Raw genomic sequence first — 16,902 nt, forward strand, 5'->3', positions numbered from 1 at the left:
CAGTCATGAAATGTGCATTTTACTTTTCTTGGTATCTAAAGTGTGTTTTTAATAACAAATTTTTTTTTAAGCAGTGTTTATTGAGTATCTTATGATGTATCTTGTCAATGTCAAATCCTGGTGCTTAATTGTTTGTGCTGTACTGACAGTCATATATATTTTAAGAGCCTCCCAATATATTTTTGTTATTTGGAAATGTCTATACTGAATATGAATATAATTTTAGAAAATGGTTAACGTCTTTTTTCCATTTGAACTTTTTTTTTCTACATACCAAAACCAATTAAATGGAAGAAAAATTACATATCACTATGGTTTATGTGTACTGTTAACTTACCTGTTTTTCAGTAAGTATTACTCTTCTCAGTAACTGATTCTCAAGTCCTTTCATTGTAACAGTAAAATCGATAATTGATGTTTTGGCATTAATTTCAGGTGTGAAAGCAGGATTAGGTAGCTTTGTAGTAATGTACAATCTAAATGAATTCATCACATCTACTTCCTTATCACCAACTTTCACCTGTGGATTAAGTAAAAATAGTATTAAACAGAGGAAAAAGAGCTTTATTAAACTCAGTAGTATTGACCGAAAAAAAAATTACAGTATTTGAAATGCCAGAGAGAGGAAATTTATTTCTCAATTCAAATTTGTCATGAAAATAAAAGTTAATGACCAAGTGTAGAAGTTAGAGTATGTTATAAAAGTAGCATTTCCCTCCAGCTAAATATAGGGGTTACTTCCACTTTGGATTTTGATTAACAGCTTCAGAATCATTCTATTTCTAATCACACTTCAAATGAAGAGGTGGTAGAAGCTGCTGACCTTTGTAGAAATCATCATTCTCTTATGTCCAAGAAAAAAGGAATTATGTGATCCAACAATGGAACAGAAATTAGTGGATATACATTTTATCTTCATTAAGACTACACAGGTTTCAAAGAATCTTTCCAAAGAAATTAAAAATATATTCCAAGTTTTCCAAAGAAATTTTTACAGAATTAACATATTCCAAAACAGCTGTCTAACTCAAAAGCTGCATGGGCACAAGGAAATCTGATCACTGTATATCGTAGTATGAATCATGGAATTGTTGGTGTTGGTAGAGACCTTAAAGATCATCTTGTTCCAACCCCACTGCCATGGGGCAGTGTGGGGCATATGAGGCTCTAACATATGAGTCTCCAAGGTGCCTTCAAATACCTGGCTTACAAAGGAGTAGGACGAAACCACTCCCTTAAATGTATTTGCACTGCTTGAAAATCAAGAGAGAGAATTTTAAGCATTTAATCAGATAAGCATAATTGGTTCCAGTTTGGAATCTTCAGTAATAACTCTGGTAGTTAAACACTATTTTAGACTCGTCAACTTACTACACAGCTGAGGCTCTGTCTCCTATATTTTATTAGTTTAGTTTGATTATTTGCACTTCTCTACTGAATACAAAGTTTACCTGATTCAGCAGGCGTTTGTAACAATGGTAAAATGATGTTTGTCACTAGGCTAACTACTTACTACACTTATTTTGTTTGATTACTAACCTTAAAAGCAGATCCAGATTTTATGAAATTTTTTTCTAATACATTATCAAGGACTGGATCCAACTCTTCATCTATATCTTCAATCAGGAGTGATCGTCCCAGTGAAAGACTATCTTCTAGGTGTTGTCGGAAATACTTGTCATTTAGAGTTGTTACCTCAAAAAGTAAATTATAAATTGGTGTAAGGACAAAGCATTTCCTCAAAGTCTTACATGAAAACCACAGATCTAACCATCTGAACTTTTTTGTTGTTTTTGTTAGTTGCATTTTAAAGAAGGTGCTATAAATGTTGACCATGCAGCAATTTACGCAGAAATACTTCTGTGTGTACCATGAAAAGTACCATAAAAAGGTGAATTAAAAGGTTGGCTGTAATTGAATCCTCAGAACTTCCTTATCAGAGGAATAATGTACTAAATAAAGCTGGTACCGCTTATTGCGTATTAAAGATGGTACATATATTTTAGAAATCAGAGGCACCTAGCCTTTAATTTTCTGTTCTATGTCCTAGAAGGACTAGATTTTCTAATTTTAGCTTTGACATGCAGAGAAATTCTTTCTGGAAATCTGAACTCAGTCTTAAAAATGAATCGCTGCTACAATATTATGAATTCAGATTGATAGTTCGTGAAATGGGATTCCTAAGATATGAAATTATTAAAAAGCATGTATAAACTAGCAAGCTATATAATTAACTAATGCTAAACCCTCCAAAATTTATTGATATTCAGGACATATGAGTTTTCTCAACATTCAGCTGAGTTTTAAAATGTAGATTCCTTTTGCCATGCCACATCATTTGGGAAAAAACAATTTTTGATGCAAATGGTGACACATTAACATCTTTGTATTATATTTCATGAGCAGACATTTTACCCTATTGGCTTAAGCTATAAAAGAGCTGTGAATATTGCAGTAATGTTAGGATATGCAAATTTTTCTTGGGTTTGCTTCAGCTGGTTTTCTTCAACTTCCTTTTGTAGTGACAACCTCATTATGAATACCCTCTCAGGTCCTAAATTATGGACTGCAACAGTTGAGGCACTTTGCCTATGCTTTCAGAGCTGTAACTTATCCTGTGATTATCTGTAATGTTACTAATGGTTGCCCAATTTACTCTCCTTTAGTAATATCATATTATACTCTTTTGCTTTACTTATCACCTCTTTGTCCTCTTTTGTGTAGGGAACATACTCACCCATCTTGAACAAAAGGTTACTTCCTTCTCTTTTATGCTTTTTGCTAGAGTTCATACAAGTTAGATAGTCTTTTCCAAGCCCTTGAGTGGGATTTACAGCTGTTGTCAAGTTTCCTGCTGATGCATCTACATGATTGTCAGTTTCCACACATGTTAAAGTTATCTCATATCACACTGACTCAACTGCAACCCCCTTCTAAAGCAATAATGTTTGAAGGAGTATAATAGAGCACACCATTCCTTTAAGACACTGTTTACCTGTAATTCATTATCCTGTTCTTTATTTTTAATCCACTCTTTTCCTTGAGTCTGTGGGTCTACCAAAAGTGGGTATCTTGATGCCTTAGTGACAATGATACCATTCTGAATTGAGAGGTGATCTCCAGGCAGTCCTTGAAGATTCCACTCACTAATCTAAAGAACAAATTTTTTATAAAAAGAGATTAAGAAAAAAGTTAGTTTGGAATAAATTACTGCTGGAATTATTCTTCAATTAACATTGTTCTAAGAAGAACCATGGACATCAAAGGGAATGCATATCTGAACCTGATAAAGAATTATTAATGCAGATATGAAGATATTTCTGGAATTTTATTTTTATGGGTGTTCTTAACTACATAGAATCATTAAAAGTGTATTTTAAAGTGTAAGGATATCACAAGACAGCTTGGCAGACAAATTAAACATTGGGGACAATTAAGTGAAGACCAGGCTAAGAGAGTTTTTGGGAAATAATATTTATTGAAGGAAAATTGAAGATTCTGTCATTGCCCTCACTTTGATTTCTTATACATTCACATTGAATAAAAGGAGTGTATGTATTCTTTTCTAAATTATGACCAAACCCACTGTTTTTAAAGTGCCCTGGTTTAGGCTGAAAGAGAGTTCAATTTCTTCTTAGTAGATGGTACATTGCTGTGTTTTTCTGATTTAGTATGAGAATAATGTTGGTACAATGATGTTTTGGCTGCTGCTCAGTAGCGCTTACCCTAAGTCAAGGATTTTTCAGTGTCCTGTGCTCTGCCACTGAGGATCTGCACAAAAATCTGGGAGGGAGCATGGCCAGGACAGCTGACCTGAGCTGGTCACAGGGATATTCCATACCATAGAATGCCATGCCCACTACATAAACTGGGGGAGTTACTCAGAAGAGGGTTGGGAATTGACTGGGTATTGGTCAGCAGGCAGTGAGAAATTCTATTGTGCATCACTTGTTTCTCTCGGGCTATGTTACTATTAATTATTATTATTATTATTATTATTATTATTATTAGCAGCAGCAGCAGCAGCAGCAGCATTATTGATATATATATTTAATTATTAAATTGTTCTTGTCTCAACCCAAGTGGTTTATCTTTTCTTTCCAATTTGATTTTCCACCACGGGGGAGGGTGGGTGGAGTAGGGGTGTGAACAAGTCGCTGTGGGGTACTTAGTTGTTGATTGAGGTTAAACCATAACAAGCAGGTATGTGATCTATAGCTGTGGTTTCTCAAAATAACCTACTTGACAGTGGTCTTACTGGCAACTGTGTAATTGCAGAATATATCATTGGTTATAATACATAACCTGCTTATCTATCTAACCATTCCTCAATACTTATATTTAGTGGAAATTGCCAAGAGCATTTGGAAATCACAGAACTACACAGCACAGCAATATTTGGAGTATTGGGGATTATAGTTCTTCTCTAAGCACGCATGATGCTGGCTAACAGTCATAGAAGATGCTAATGAAAATTCAAATTAAACCCTCCAAGCAGCAAGAACTTACTGTTGGTTGATCTACCAACATAGAAATCAGGTTCAAATCATCAGAAAAGGGGATTTTATGAGCTCTCAACTCTGTTTCCCATAAGTCTTTAAGCAAAAGGTTCCTGAAGTCTTGATTAAAAGGTCCACAGTATGAAAGAAAGCCTGTGCAGAGCAGTATATCTCCCACAAGTCTAGAAAAGGAAGAAATATTATCATTAAAAGGCGATGCACAATTTCAATTTCTAATGACTTAGACAAACAGCTTTTGAAACATAACTAGATTTTTAAAAAATGTGTTATGTTTCCAAAGCATTTTTGTGGCAAAACTTAAAAGTAGTATTTTATGAAAACGCTGTCTTCACCCCTACAAAACAACAAAGCCCTGATGACAACTGTTCCTTCTTTCCTAACTGCAGCAAGAAAATGGTGTGTTTCTTAAAAATACATCTGCAATACAATATTTATCAAAGATACAAGCCTAGTTCTATTGAAGAGAGTAGAGCTCACCAGAAATGCCCAATTTCCCCATAGGAAATTTGTGGTAACATGAGTGTTCTACAAAAGCTGAGCTTATCTGAAGGTTTCACTTCCCCAGTGACAGCAGAACAAGGTGCACTATTAGGGGGGCTGGAGAAGCAGCTGTAATACAGGCACAAACCAGCACTACTAAAAATCTCTTTGGAAGCTAATTCCAAAATCAGAGGTATTGCTCTTAACTGAAATACTAGCACTCAGCACCCATGTATTCCTACTTATAGGAGGAAAATTCAAATTTCAGGATAGTTCATTTGATTGCCTTACTATATTAAGATTTCCAGGAAGAAAATTAAGTACGATGATTAAAGCTGCTAAATTGCTTACCAACACTTCAGTTTTTACATGCATTTTCTTTTTTGTTTTTCTGTAATGAATTTGATACCTTTTAATCTGAGATTTAAATTCCTTGCTTTGCTGAGTCCACCTAACTTTCTCTCCACTCAGTCCATCTATAAGCGTAGAGGCTGCTTGCATCTTTCTTTTGCATGTTTCTGCATCATTTTCTAAGTCCTAAAATTGAAAAAAATCCTACTTATTTTAATCATAGAATGCAAAAATGTATAATAAATGTATATTTATTATAACTATTTTATTTATTTAAATCTCATTCTTGAGGACTCTTAAGGGCATCTATTTTCTGATATGTTCCTATTCACAGAAAGAAAGGAATAGGAGAGAATATAGACTTAAATCTCTTATTTTTACACCTGAATCTCATCCATGTTATTCAACGTAGCAGGGAAGTGTGTGTTTGCAGCAAATACTAATTGCATGAAAATATTTTACAAGCATTTTTCCTAAGACTAAAATACTTATATCTCACCATTTTCTCCTTCATTGCTGCATCAAACTTTGCCTGAACTTTATCCAGTTCAGCTTGCTTTTCATCTAATTCTGCCTGAGCCTTTTCTTTTTCTGCATTAGCTATTTTCAGACGACCTTCCTGTTTTGCCAGGTTAGCCTGCAAAGAGAAAAAATATTAAAAGTACAATCATATAAGATTTTAATATAATTCAGTGAACTATTTAAGCCTGCTTAGCTGGTAATCATGAGACAATAATACACCAAAATAACTTTTACATAAATATCAAAAACATTTAAGCTGAAAACTGTATCACATATATACTGAAGATAGGATCTTTTTTTTGTTCAATAACAATCCGGTACCTAAAGTTCTACTATATATTGTTAACTTTCTTCCTTCAAAAAAAAAAAAATTACATTTCAAGAAGCTGGTTAAGGAAGTAAGGTTTCTGATCTGTACATATTGATTAGACTAGAGGAACAATCACTCTATCTTCTTACTTGACTATATATTTTGACTACATGTAATTTCCTCTCTTACCAGTGCATTTTGTAAGTTCTTTATCATCTAACAATATTGCTTTTACCTGCTAGAAAATGATCCTAAAACAGTGAAACTTCCTACTGCTGCTAAAATGATATTTATGGCGAACACAGGAAATTAATTAAATTTTAAAAAATAATTCATCTGTATTACTGTTGCTTCTGAAAATAACATTTCTAACACTGACAAAAATATGAAAAAAATTGGGATTTCCATGTGCTCACCCCTTTTACTATTTTTTCTTTTTTAGTGTGCTACATTTAAGGATTAAATACTTGGTTTAGAACCAAAAATCACTGCCTTTGAGTTTCATAAACCTGAAAAAGAACACCCACACTAAAGCAAAAATTTACTCTTAAAAATTTTTTCCTTATTTTGCTTCCTACTATTGCAACGTATCTACTTTATTGATGTGAGCTCTGAAGCTCTTTAGAAAGCCAATACTTAGGTAAGATGTCAGTCCTCCACTGCCTCTAAGTTACCAGGGGAAAGCAAAGAACCTAAAATAGCTGCAAACCTCTGTTTGCAAGACCCTTTAGAGAAGGAATGAAGATCCTGGTACAACATTTTGAAAATGATTGTAAAGTAATTATAACATAATAAAAACGAAGACTAAAAACACCTTTGCCTATACACAGGAAACCAGATCACACAAATTGAATCTAAGCTAAATTTTTTCTTCTGTGTTCTCTCTAGAATCAAGAAGAAAATAGGGTTTTTTCTGCTTCTACCATCTTTAGCCACTAAAGTCTCAGGCAATTATGTCTGACTAAAGATACATACATACATACATATATATATATGTAGGATCCTATTAAACTAATGGTAAGCAAAGACAAAGCAAGAGATGATGTATTACCTTAAGAGGCAAGACTTCTCTGTTAACACCATAAAATACCACCATGGCTTGTGTCCAAGAGAGGAGTCCTGCCACGTTGCCACACACCTTTTTACCGTGTTGCAGTGTATAGTCTTCCATTTCAAAGTAAGGCTGGACTAATTCTACTGTCTCATCATTGATTGTATCCCTAGCAAAGTTCCTTAGGTTGTTCAAGAATGGGCCACTCATAAGCTACAAAAAACAACACACGAGTTACTTACACATTTTACATTCAAAGTCTTGTTCATAGGTCACTGTTAAAAAGTTTTCCTAAAATTCTTCTGTAAACAGAGTTAATTAATATAGTTAATGTTATAAGTGTGCTATTCAGTTGTAACTCCTCGCACACACCTTCTATTATTTTGAAGTTTTAACCAATTATACTCCAGTAACTACGTTCAAAAATTACTGATGTACTTTCCATCTTCTATATTCCTGTGTTGTCATTTTAAAAGCATTTAAGAAGCATCATTTAATTAAAAAAAACTAACCAAAATAAAGACTCAGCGATATATATGTAACTTAAAAAAATGCCTATGCATTTGTGAAATGTGATCTAAATTCTGAAAAGCGAAATCATTGGGTTTAACTTTTTCTAACAAATATTTAGCATTCTAAAGGCAATTCATGGAATAACTGCTTATCTCATTTTATTATGTCAGTGGAAAATAAAAAGTTTTGATGATTTTTTTTTTCACTGTAAAAGCCTAAATAAAAAGTATTTTAGATACTCTTTGTATCTAATATACATATATTTTCATCATTTGCATGAAAAAAATATTGAGGCACTAATATTGGCGTATTAATACATTACTAGAGGTAGAGAACAGAATTTAAAGAATGGCAGGAGAAGGCATGAAAATCAATGTGTATCCTGAGAGAAGATCAAAGTCCAGAGGGACAAGATGGCTGGCTGACCAAGGAATTTGGGCCAGGAGTATTGAAACACAGAATGGGTAAAGATACTCTTAGTCATTCAATTAATCTGTCAAACAAACAAGGAGCCTGAGAGGCTCAGAAAAGGCCATTTAAATGTGAACTTACAAGTTCCCAAAGAGAAAGAGAGCTTTCCCAGAATGTCTTTATCTCATGTATGGTTGACATGACTCGTATGATTTCTTTATTTGCCATCAGGCCTTGTGCCAGGAACAGGGCAAGGAAACTCTAAAGCTTCTGCTGCAAAAGTATCTAAGCAATTCACCTACTATTTCTACCAGTTAGACACAGCATATAGGTACAGTTTATCTCAAAACAATATGTGTGCCTTTTAATAAAACTCTGTCGTGTTTTGGGCAACCAGCATCGTAAGTTCTCTGATAAGCAAATTGCTATTGCTGATGTTTAAGAAACACTGTTTGAAAACTCTGCTTACTTTTAATGACTCTCCCCATGATGGCTTGCAGCAAGGCTTTTCTGGATCCAGGGTCACTTGATCCAGTTTCTTTTGAAATAGTAGCAGACAACAGTCCATGATTCTCATAATCAGGTGAGGAGGTTTTGCGAGTTTTCTAACAGTAGCAATATCCTCTGGTCTGATGGTCTGTTTGAAGAAAGATGTAATAAAAACCTGCATCAATACCATTACTCTATTTTCCCATTAAATATATTGATTTTAATGTTTGTTTGTAATACTTTTCCCTGAGATACATTTGTATTACATACATACCAAAAAAGTGAGAAACTTGGCCTAATTAATAAATTTCATAGTTTCATGAAACTTTGGTAATTTCTATGAACATTAGACAAGAATCTTCCCAATATTAAAGACATCATTCAAAAATCAAATTGACATACAACAGCATTAACTTGATTTGTCAGTCTAAGTGTTTAAAGAAAACTTTATTGTAAAATTGTATAGGACTTAACTACGAGCAGTTTGCTTGATAAAACAGTATTTCAGATTTTTAGCAGTTAAGTATCATTGTTTATTCTGAGATGGATTTAGCTATTTTTGTTCAGTTTTAAGTTATTGTAGACACAAGATACCATTTTTAACTTCATTTTCTAGTAGCATCACCATCACTGACACTCTGCTTAGTTCAACAACCATTACAAAATTAATAAAGAATTAAAAATTACAAAACTAACAGTTATTTGTGTCTTAAAATACACACATACCACTACCTGCCTAGAAGGAGTAGTTATGGATACATTGCAGAAACCATTTTCTAAGTCCACACATTTTGTAAGTGAATTTTGTGACCATTTTTGGAAGTTTCATTCATCTCATGATCTAAATGTCAGTGTAAGAGCAAACAATGCTCCTTTTTTTTGCTTTTGCCACTCAAAAACTTCTGTCACATAAATTCTGATAACTGAAATGGAAGGCCTTACATTATTGATTTCTGATTTCAGAGTTTTTACTGTTTAATTGTTTAGAGCAGAATAATGAAATTATGTAGCATAGTTTTGCCTCCAGATTTCTGAACCCTGATTCTGATTGCCTTAAATCCCCCTTGTTTCCTGTTTCTCTTAAAACTAAAAGCATGGGGTTTTTTGGTGAAGGAAGAGATAGATTTTTGCTTGTCTTAAAAGGCAGGTATGACTACTTAAGTTGGAATTTAAAACATTCTGTTAGCACAAGAAGTATTCTCTTTGATTCAGAATAACAGATATCCTAAAGGCATCTGTAGCTTTTGGAAAGATCTACACATTCATAATGATCAAGTATTGGGATGGAAGGAAAAAAAAAAAATACAAAATAGTCCCTATGTGTTTAAGGTAAAATGTGAGTCCTTGAGTAGTCATGAGAGATATGGCCACCAACAGTGAGGGGCTGGTGACAGCAGTCAAAACCAAGAGGCAACTTTGTGTTGGTGGCTCTGGCCTCTCACAGGTGATGCAAATAATACTAATAAAAATTTAAGACTTTTATTCACTTTCAGAGCTTCTTCTGCTTCTTCTAGTGCTGGTTTAGCCGCCTCCAGTTTTCTTTCCGCTTCCTGTTTTTCTATATCGATTGCATCTACAATTCTTTGTGCTTTATCTTTCACACCCTGGACTTCAAGTTTTATTTTAGTTGCAGCTTCAGCACTTTCTTTGACTTCTTCTAATACCTGGAATTGGTAATAAACACATAAAATCTGTAAATCAAAATGGTGGAACAAGTGATTATGAGACACAAGATAAAACAGGTATGTAACAGCTATTAAATATATAAATTTAACCCTAACTATAGCTAACTATATAGAGCATCATATAACTATTGAATAAAAATTAGACATGAGAAGTTTAATTTCATCCCTTTCTGTCATATATTTCTCTCTTACAAGATTAAAGGCCTCGAAGAATGCAGGCAGTCCCTTAGTCATCACCAGCCAAAAGTTGACTCTCCAGTGTATATTAAATATGCACTATCAGAGCATTATGGTATCTTTCAGAAAACAGAATGCCTATATTGATCCATTCCCTTGCATACCTTTCCACACAGTCATTTTGGAAACCCGATTTCTACTAGACCGCCAATCTCATGAATACACAGATACCTTGTTAATGTAGAAGACAAAATCTGAAACTGCACTGAGATGAAAATTTTTCTAAAGAATTTTGAAATAGAAAAGTCCCATTATGATGTTAACCTCTTATCTGCTAGTAAGTGCACATATAAGCCCAAATTTAATAATGTCAATTAAGCACAAACAAAAAAAAACCTATGTAAAAAAATGAAATCTGAAATCTGATTCTTATCTGAGTGGGTAAGAAATGGGAGAAGAACAAGGAAAGCACTCAACCTCTGCTGCACTCTAAAGTGCCTCACTTTCAGAAGCAAATGCTGAATCAACATGCTAGAGAGAGAGTAAAACCTCATTTTAGACAATGAGGCAAATTTTTGCAAATTATGAGAAAATTCTGTAATAGCATTTTTAAAGTTACTGTAGACATGTATATTCCAGTGCTGTTTCACACTCACTTTATCTGCCTTAACAGATGTCACAGCCAGCTCCTTCTCCTTAATAGCCAAGTCCTTAGAGAGTTTAGCAACAGATTCACTGGCTTCCATCAGCTTGGACAGACCTATTAAGTAAAAGATAAAATTCAGATATATAGAAACTTTTTTTTCCCCTAGGTAGATTATACAATCTAAGTCCAGATCTCTCAAGCTCTGTACCTTGTGTTCTCATTCAATTTTATGTAAAGGAGAGAAAGTGGGGGTAAGCAGCCATACTATCATGACTGTGCCTACTATTCACTTTTCATGGATATAAATAATTCCATGAGACTCAAAATTATTAAAAATAAGCCTAATTTTTCAAAAGAAAACAAAAAAAAGGAGTTATGTCAAGTATATGTTACATCATAAAGTCATGAGGCAATCAGAAATTCCAAATGATGCTTCATTGTGTCATTACGTGAAGAAGTTACTTAATGATCCATGACTGCCTTCTAAAAGGGAGTTCTTTCCAGAAAAATTTGGGAAGAAGTGGAGTCAAAAGTGAACCTAAAGATCACATCTAGATTATGACCTTCAGCTCCTACATACTGGGTTTAGCCTTTTTTTTTTCCTGGTGACAGAGAGGGCGAAAAAGCACCTATGTGCTGAGGGCCAGTCCCATCATAGCTCTTCTGAGTGCTGAAGAAACCACGCAGAGAGACCACTCAGCCTAACAGCTCATGGGATCATAGTATCACAGAATATGCTGAGTTGGAAGGGACTTATCAGGATGATCTAGTCCAACTCCAGGCCCTGCACAGGACACCCCAAGAATCACACCACGTGCCTGAGAGCATCCAGAAAGAGATGAACTTGTTCCCTGTATAGTTATTATCTATTCAGTCTGTCCCATGCATCCATGGATTCTTTTTTTCTCTTCTCTCTTGCCCATAGACTTGAGCACAGATATTTTGGCCATTCCTGAGCTCCCCATTGCATTCTGAAGCCTCTCCAGACTCTTTCTTCTTCATCACTGAATCTTTAAATCCTACAAGTTCCCTGGAAGTAATTCCTCCAATTGCCTTCTCTCCCTAAGGGCTTGAGTCAGCACACCCTTGCAGCTACACATTTGATGTGTGATGTTTCTCTGTGACAGCTCTCCAATTTTCTGCTATCACATTGCAAACAGAAAAGCATTCTCTCCCAGCACAGCTCTTGTTCTGACACAGCTGCCTCATGATTAGGTAGCTGCCATTCTACAGAACCACAGAATCATCAAGGTTGGAAGAAATCTTCATTATCTAGTTACACCACCAATCCAGCATCTTCAACCCAGAAGCCACAAAAGGGAAAACTATACCCTTTGCTGCTTTACTTTTCCCTCCTACAAGCCTAAAGTGTGAAGAAGGAAAGATGGACAAAAAGATAGGAATATGCAGATCAAAAAGAATTGAAGAATTTAATTATAAACGAGAAACCTTTATAGCTTATTCAGGTCCCCTGCACACTTCCAACAAGATATATTACAGCAGTACCATCTGTGCAAGTGAAACTAATTAGAATATTTTCTAACTGGCATTTGTATTGCCCTTAAGCTGAAAGACATGGTTTTCTAAGCATCAGTGATATAAAGATGCTGCAGTAGAACATATCCATGCACATGTTCACCAGTACACAATCATTTTGTTTAGCAGAACATGCAAGGAACTTGTAATAACATGTCAGAGGCAATGAAAATCTATATATGAAATTTTATTGACAGTGCTGAACCTGCTTATGTTACTACTTCTGAATTATTTTTGGAAATAGAAAAACTGTAGAAAGAATATCAAGAAAACCTAAGCCAATCCCACCATCTTGAATCGTCGAGGTTCTCAGACTTTATCCCCATCTCAAAGTGGACTGAGGCTAAGTTCTGATTTCAAGAACTGGCAACAGATCCACAGAGCAACACTTAAGCAGTTTGCAAATATTGAGGATCACGTACTCCTCTACAGTTCACTCTAATTCAGCAAAGAGTTTATGAGTAAAACAGCTACACATTCTTATTCTAGTCTTTCCTCCATGTGAAGGGTATCAGTTCTACTATTAATCATTGTCTAAGTGCCACATTCTTTACCTTTGTATGAAAAATCTTATCATGTAGCATTCTTTATTCTATTGAATCAGTATGCAATATCTTTTCTGATAAAGACCAGGTTCACTAAGGCATTCAGTTGACTTTAGAGATTTACAAAAGCACATCTAGATTCAAACTGGAGAAAACTGGAAATACCAGAAAACTGGTATTCTGAAACAATTCAGTACTAATGCCAAAAATTAGGCAATTTCAAACAGATATCCAAAATATGTCTGAAGAACATTTCAACCATACTTTTCTGTATTTCAGATTCATAGCTATAAAATGACCCCAAGTAACAACTACTCATTCTACAGCAGAAATCCAAAATAAATCACCTGTGAAGCACGCAGATTGCACGGTGAGAATTTCCATAGACAAGTCCAGAAGTAAGTTAATAACTGTTTAGAATTACCTCTCTCTGGACCAGTAAATCAGATACTACCTCTGTCCATTTTCAGGTTCCACTTTCTATTACGAATTCTGATTTGCACGTATTAAAGTTTAATACTATGCTGAGCTGAATAGTTAAGCTGGTAGCTTCTTTGAGGTATTTTTACAAGAGAGTCATTGTGAGGTTGTGATTGGGGAAGTGTCTGGTAGAAGTCCTCATATGCTACCACTTTTGGACTGTGATCCCCTAGAACTGATTATAAGTGATCACTGGAAAAGAAGTCTAAAATTAAAAACATAGATCATTTGAGACCATACTTGGAATGTATTTGCTTACCAGTTTGCATACGTTCAGCTTGTTCATTAATACTATCTAACTTCTCAGCATAAACTTCCTTGTAGCCATTGATGAAAGAGAGATAGGATTTAGGTGTTACGTAAGCTCGTCTTCGATACCTAAACCAAAGCGTAGTGGCAACATCAACTTCACAAGTATTTTTGATATATACAGCTATTTCATCACTTCCAAAAAAAAGATAAAATTCTATAACTCAAGTCTTTATTCATTCAAAATCAGATTGCTTCATGATGCAAACCCTTATTTTAGATACATTGTTTTTATCCACATAGACAATATTGAAGACTATTGAAGAGTGGGAATGAAGACAAAGAATTTGCAATATAATAGCAATTATTTTTCATAGCCTTAGGATATAATGGTATAGCAGGTTTATTTTTTATTAGCCTTAAAATACATTTATTGATACATATAACACGAGTTCAGAAAACACTATCAGTAGCAACATTTTTGGGATTACTTATTGCCTTTGTAGAAAATATTACCTTTGGAAATAATTCTCACAGCATTCTGAAACTATATCATGAAAGAGACCCATGGTTTCTACTACTTCTGTTTTAACTGCTGGAGCACAGACCATATTAAATTCTGAAAGAAAATAGTTGGACACAGCCACGAGAGCTTCCCTGGGCCATCGACTGAACCAATCCATGGTGCACCCTGATATCAGACCAGGAAATTTCAAAGAACGTGCACGGAACTTCTCACCAACCTGAAGAGAGAATCACTGTTTGTTAGCAATATAAGGTCAATGAAAGTGTTTAATTGGTATAAACAACTAAATAGTCTATTTTCTTCTTGATAATTTTCTGCTTAGAACACAATTTTTTTTCTCTTCAAATAGAGTTTTGCTAAATTTCTAACATTCAATATTCATGAAATTTGAAGAAAGAAGTTCATTACAAATATATATGGTTTTAATATTTTGAAGCATCAAATAATATATTTTAACTACCAGTAGAATACTCTTTTCCAGTAACAAGCAAGAATTTCACAAAAATACATCCACTGATGTGTATTAGGGAAGGATATGTGGGAGCAAAAAAATAAAACCACTTAAAACTTGTAAGAAATTATTTAATTTTTAAGTATTTTGCTGTTAAGTTCTCACAGCTGTACTATTACTTTTATTACCTCAGCAATTGCAATTAGACTTCAGTAATCTTTTTATGCATCTTGAACTTCCTTAAAAATACAAAACTTGAATAATTCTCTTACACCATACAGGCAAGTTTGCTAATGGAAGAGAGGAAAACAGATATGTAGAAAAAACTTACTGGAGAAAAGCAGAGGACAACATGCAAGTTCTTCTTTGCTCGACTTAAAAAGTACTCATAAAGATTATCAAAGGTAGGAGGATGCCGAGGAAGCTCTTTTTTCATCACAGGTATTAATGCTTGGGTGATTTCATCCAATTCATCCCGAGCAAATAGATTAGAAATCTTTTTATGAAATAAAAATCGATAATTAATTGCATGGATGTAATTGTTACAGACTTTATGAATGATTGCCTGTTTACATCTGTATCTCTCCCTCTCTCTGCATACACACAGTTTAGACTAAAAACCACAGGTTTAGACTTATGAAACTCCATTGAAAAGTAAGAAGTCTAACTCTGGAAGAGCACAGAACTTGACTGGCAACCAAATCATCATTTAAAAAAAGGCTACTGAAATACTAACCACAGCTCCTTTTATATTCTTCTGCCTTACACTGAAATAAAGAAACTACATATTCAGAGCCCTCCTTATTTAAAAAGTTGAAATATTTTAATCATTATTGACTCTACAATGTACTACCAAAATAAATAAAGTAGTGAGAAAAGCACCCTGCTTCTAAAGCACATTGCCTGTCAGGCTGAGACCCTTACCTCTCCTGAAGACAGCAGATTATTTACATATTCCAAAAATGACTCCTCTTTTATCTCATTATCAGTGAAAATAAAGGTGATGCCTTGTCCTTCCTGTCCAGCTGTTCTATATAACTCTTTTAAATCTTCTGACAGATTGGTTACATTATAGGATCTAGGAGAAATAAGGAACATTACCTGTTAATTCAGAACAACTCAGAATACCACTCTCCTTGGATTATAGTGTTTTATAAATGACATTGCAAACATCCTTTGTAAATACACATATTTTGGTGCAGGAATAGCTAACACATGGTCTACCTTTTCCAAGTCAAAATAATTCCAATGTCGTGTACAAACCAGATAAGAGTGTATTGTTTTCAATATTTTTCAAATGGTGACAGAATGAAAATAAAGAAGAAGAAAAAAGGGAGAAAAATCTGTGGCCATGTAAAGACAAAGCAATACCATGAACGTGATTTATATATTTCTTGCATTTCTTACCTGGTTAAAGTGATCTGAAATATTTTATAGCCAGCAATGAAGGAGGCTAACTTTGCAAGACTTTGTTTTCCAGAACCACCAACTCCAACAAGTAAAGCATTTCCATATGCTGTCCGAATAATCCGGGAAATCTATAAAGGAAATAATAAAGAAAAATATCACTAATATTTAAATATTAGTTAACAAAAGTAAAAATCTATTATGCTTTACACTTAATTTACTATAATACAATGTAAAAATTATTAAAAGGATACTTGCAGAAAATTTTTCCTCTGAAGAACACTTGCAAATTCTTTGGGAATTTAGTGCAGCTAATGAAGAAGCTGCGTATAAGAATACAGGATGGTTATAATCAGTTACACATAGGATTTAAATACATGAAAGGGGACATTCTGAGCTCCAGTTTATGTTGAAGGCACCATCCTGAATGTGTTTAAAAATATCAATAAAAAAACTTCAGCTAGAAGAACAAACACCACATTCCTAATTTTAGGAGTCTGAAAGATTTGAACACAGTTAAACTATCCTTTAACATTATCTTCTATTCTACCTA

At 34.2% G+C, this 16,902-nt stretch overlaps 1 protein-coding gene across 1 annotated transcript in view; it reads right to left on the reverse strand.

The window, feature by feature from the left end:
• The window catches only part of DNAH8 (dynein axonemal heavy chain 8), a gene marked incomplete at both ends in the record, with an annotated part of 113,127 nt that overhangs the window by 25,119 nt on the left and 71,106 nt on the right, over positions 1-16,902 (reverse strand). The window contains 15 exons of the mRNA XM_082276731.1: positions 338-520; positions 1,540-1,695; positions 2,996-3,151; positions 4,510-4,681; positions 5,410-5,537; positions 5,851-5,988; positions 7,235-7,447; positions 8,628-8,795; positions 10,135-10,311; positions 11,166-11,269; positions 13,976-14,094; positions 14,482-14,708; positions 15,274-15,438; positions 15,867-16,020; positions 16,350-16,480. Coding sequence (XP_082132857.1) covers positions 338-520; positions 1,540-1,695; positions 2,996-3,151; positions 4,510-4,681; positions 5,410-5,537; positions 5,851-5,988; positions 7,235-7,447; positions 8,628-8,795; positions 10,135-10,311; positions 11,166-11,269; positions 13,976-14,094; positions 14,482-14,708; positions 15,274-15,438; positions 15,867-16,020; positions 16,350-16,480 — 2,391 coding nt within the window. The remainder of the gene's footprint in view (positions 1-337; positions 521-1,539; positions 1,696-2,995; positions 3,152-4,509; positions 4,682-5,409; positions 5,538-5,850; positions 5,989-7,234; positions 7,448-8,627; positions 8,796-10,134; positions 10,312-11,165; positions 11,270-13,975; positions 14,095-14,481; positions 14,709-15,273; positions 15,439-15,866; positions 16,021-16,349; positions 16,481-16,902) is intronic.

The sequence above is a fragment of the Coloeus monedula genome (genome assembly GCF_965178545.1).
Source record: "Coloeus monedula genome assembly, chromosome: 2".
Taxonomy (NCBI): domain Eukaryota; kingdom Metazoa; phylum Chordata; class Aves; order Passeriformes; family Corvidae; genus Coloeus; species Coloeus monedula.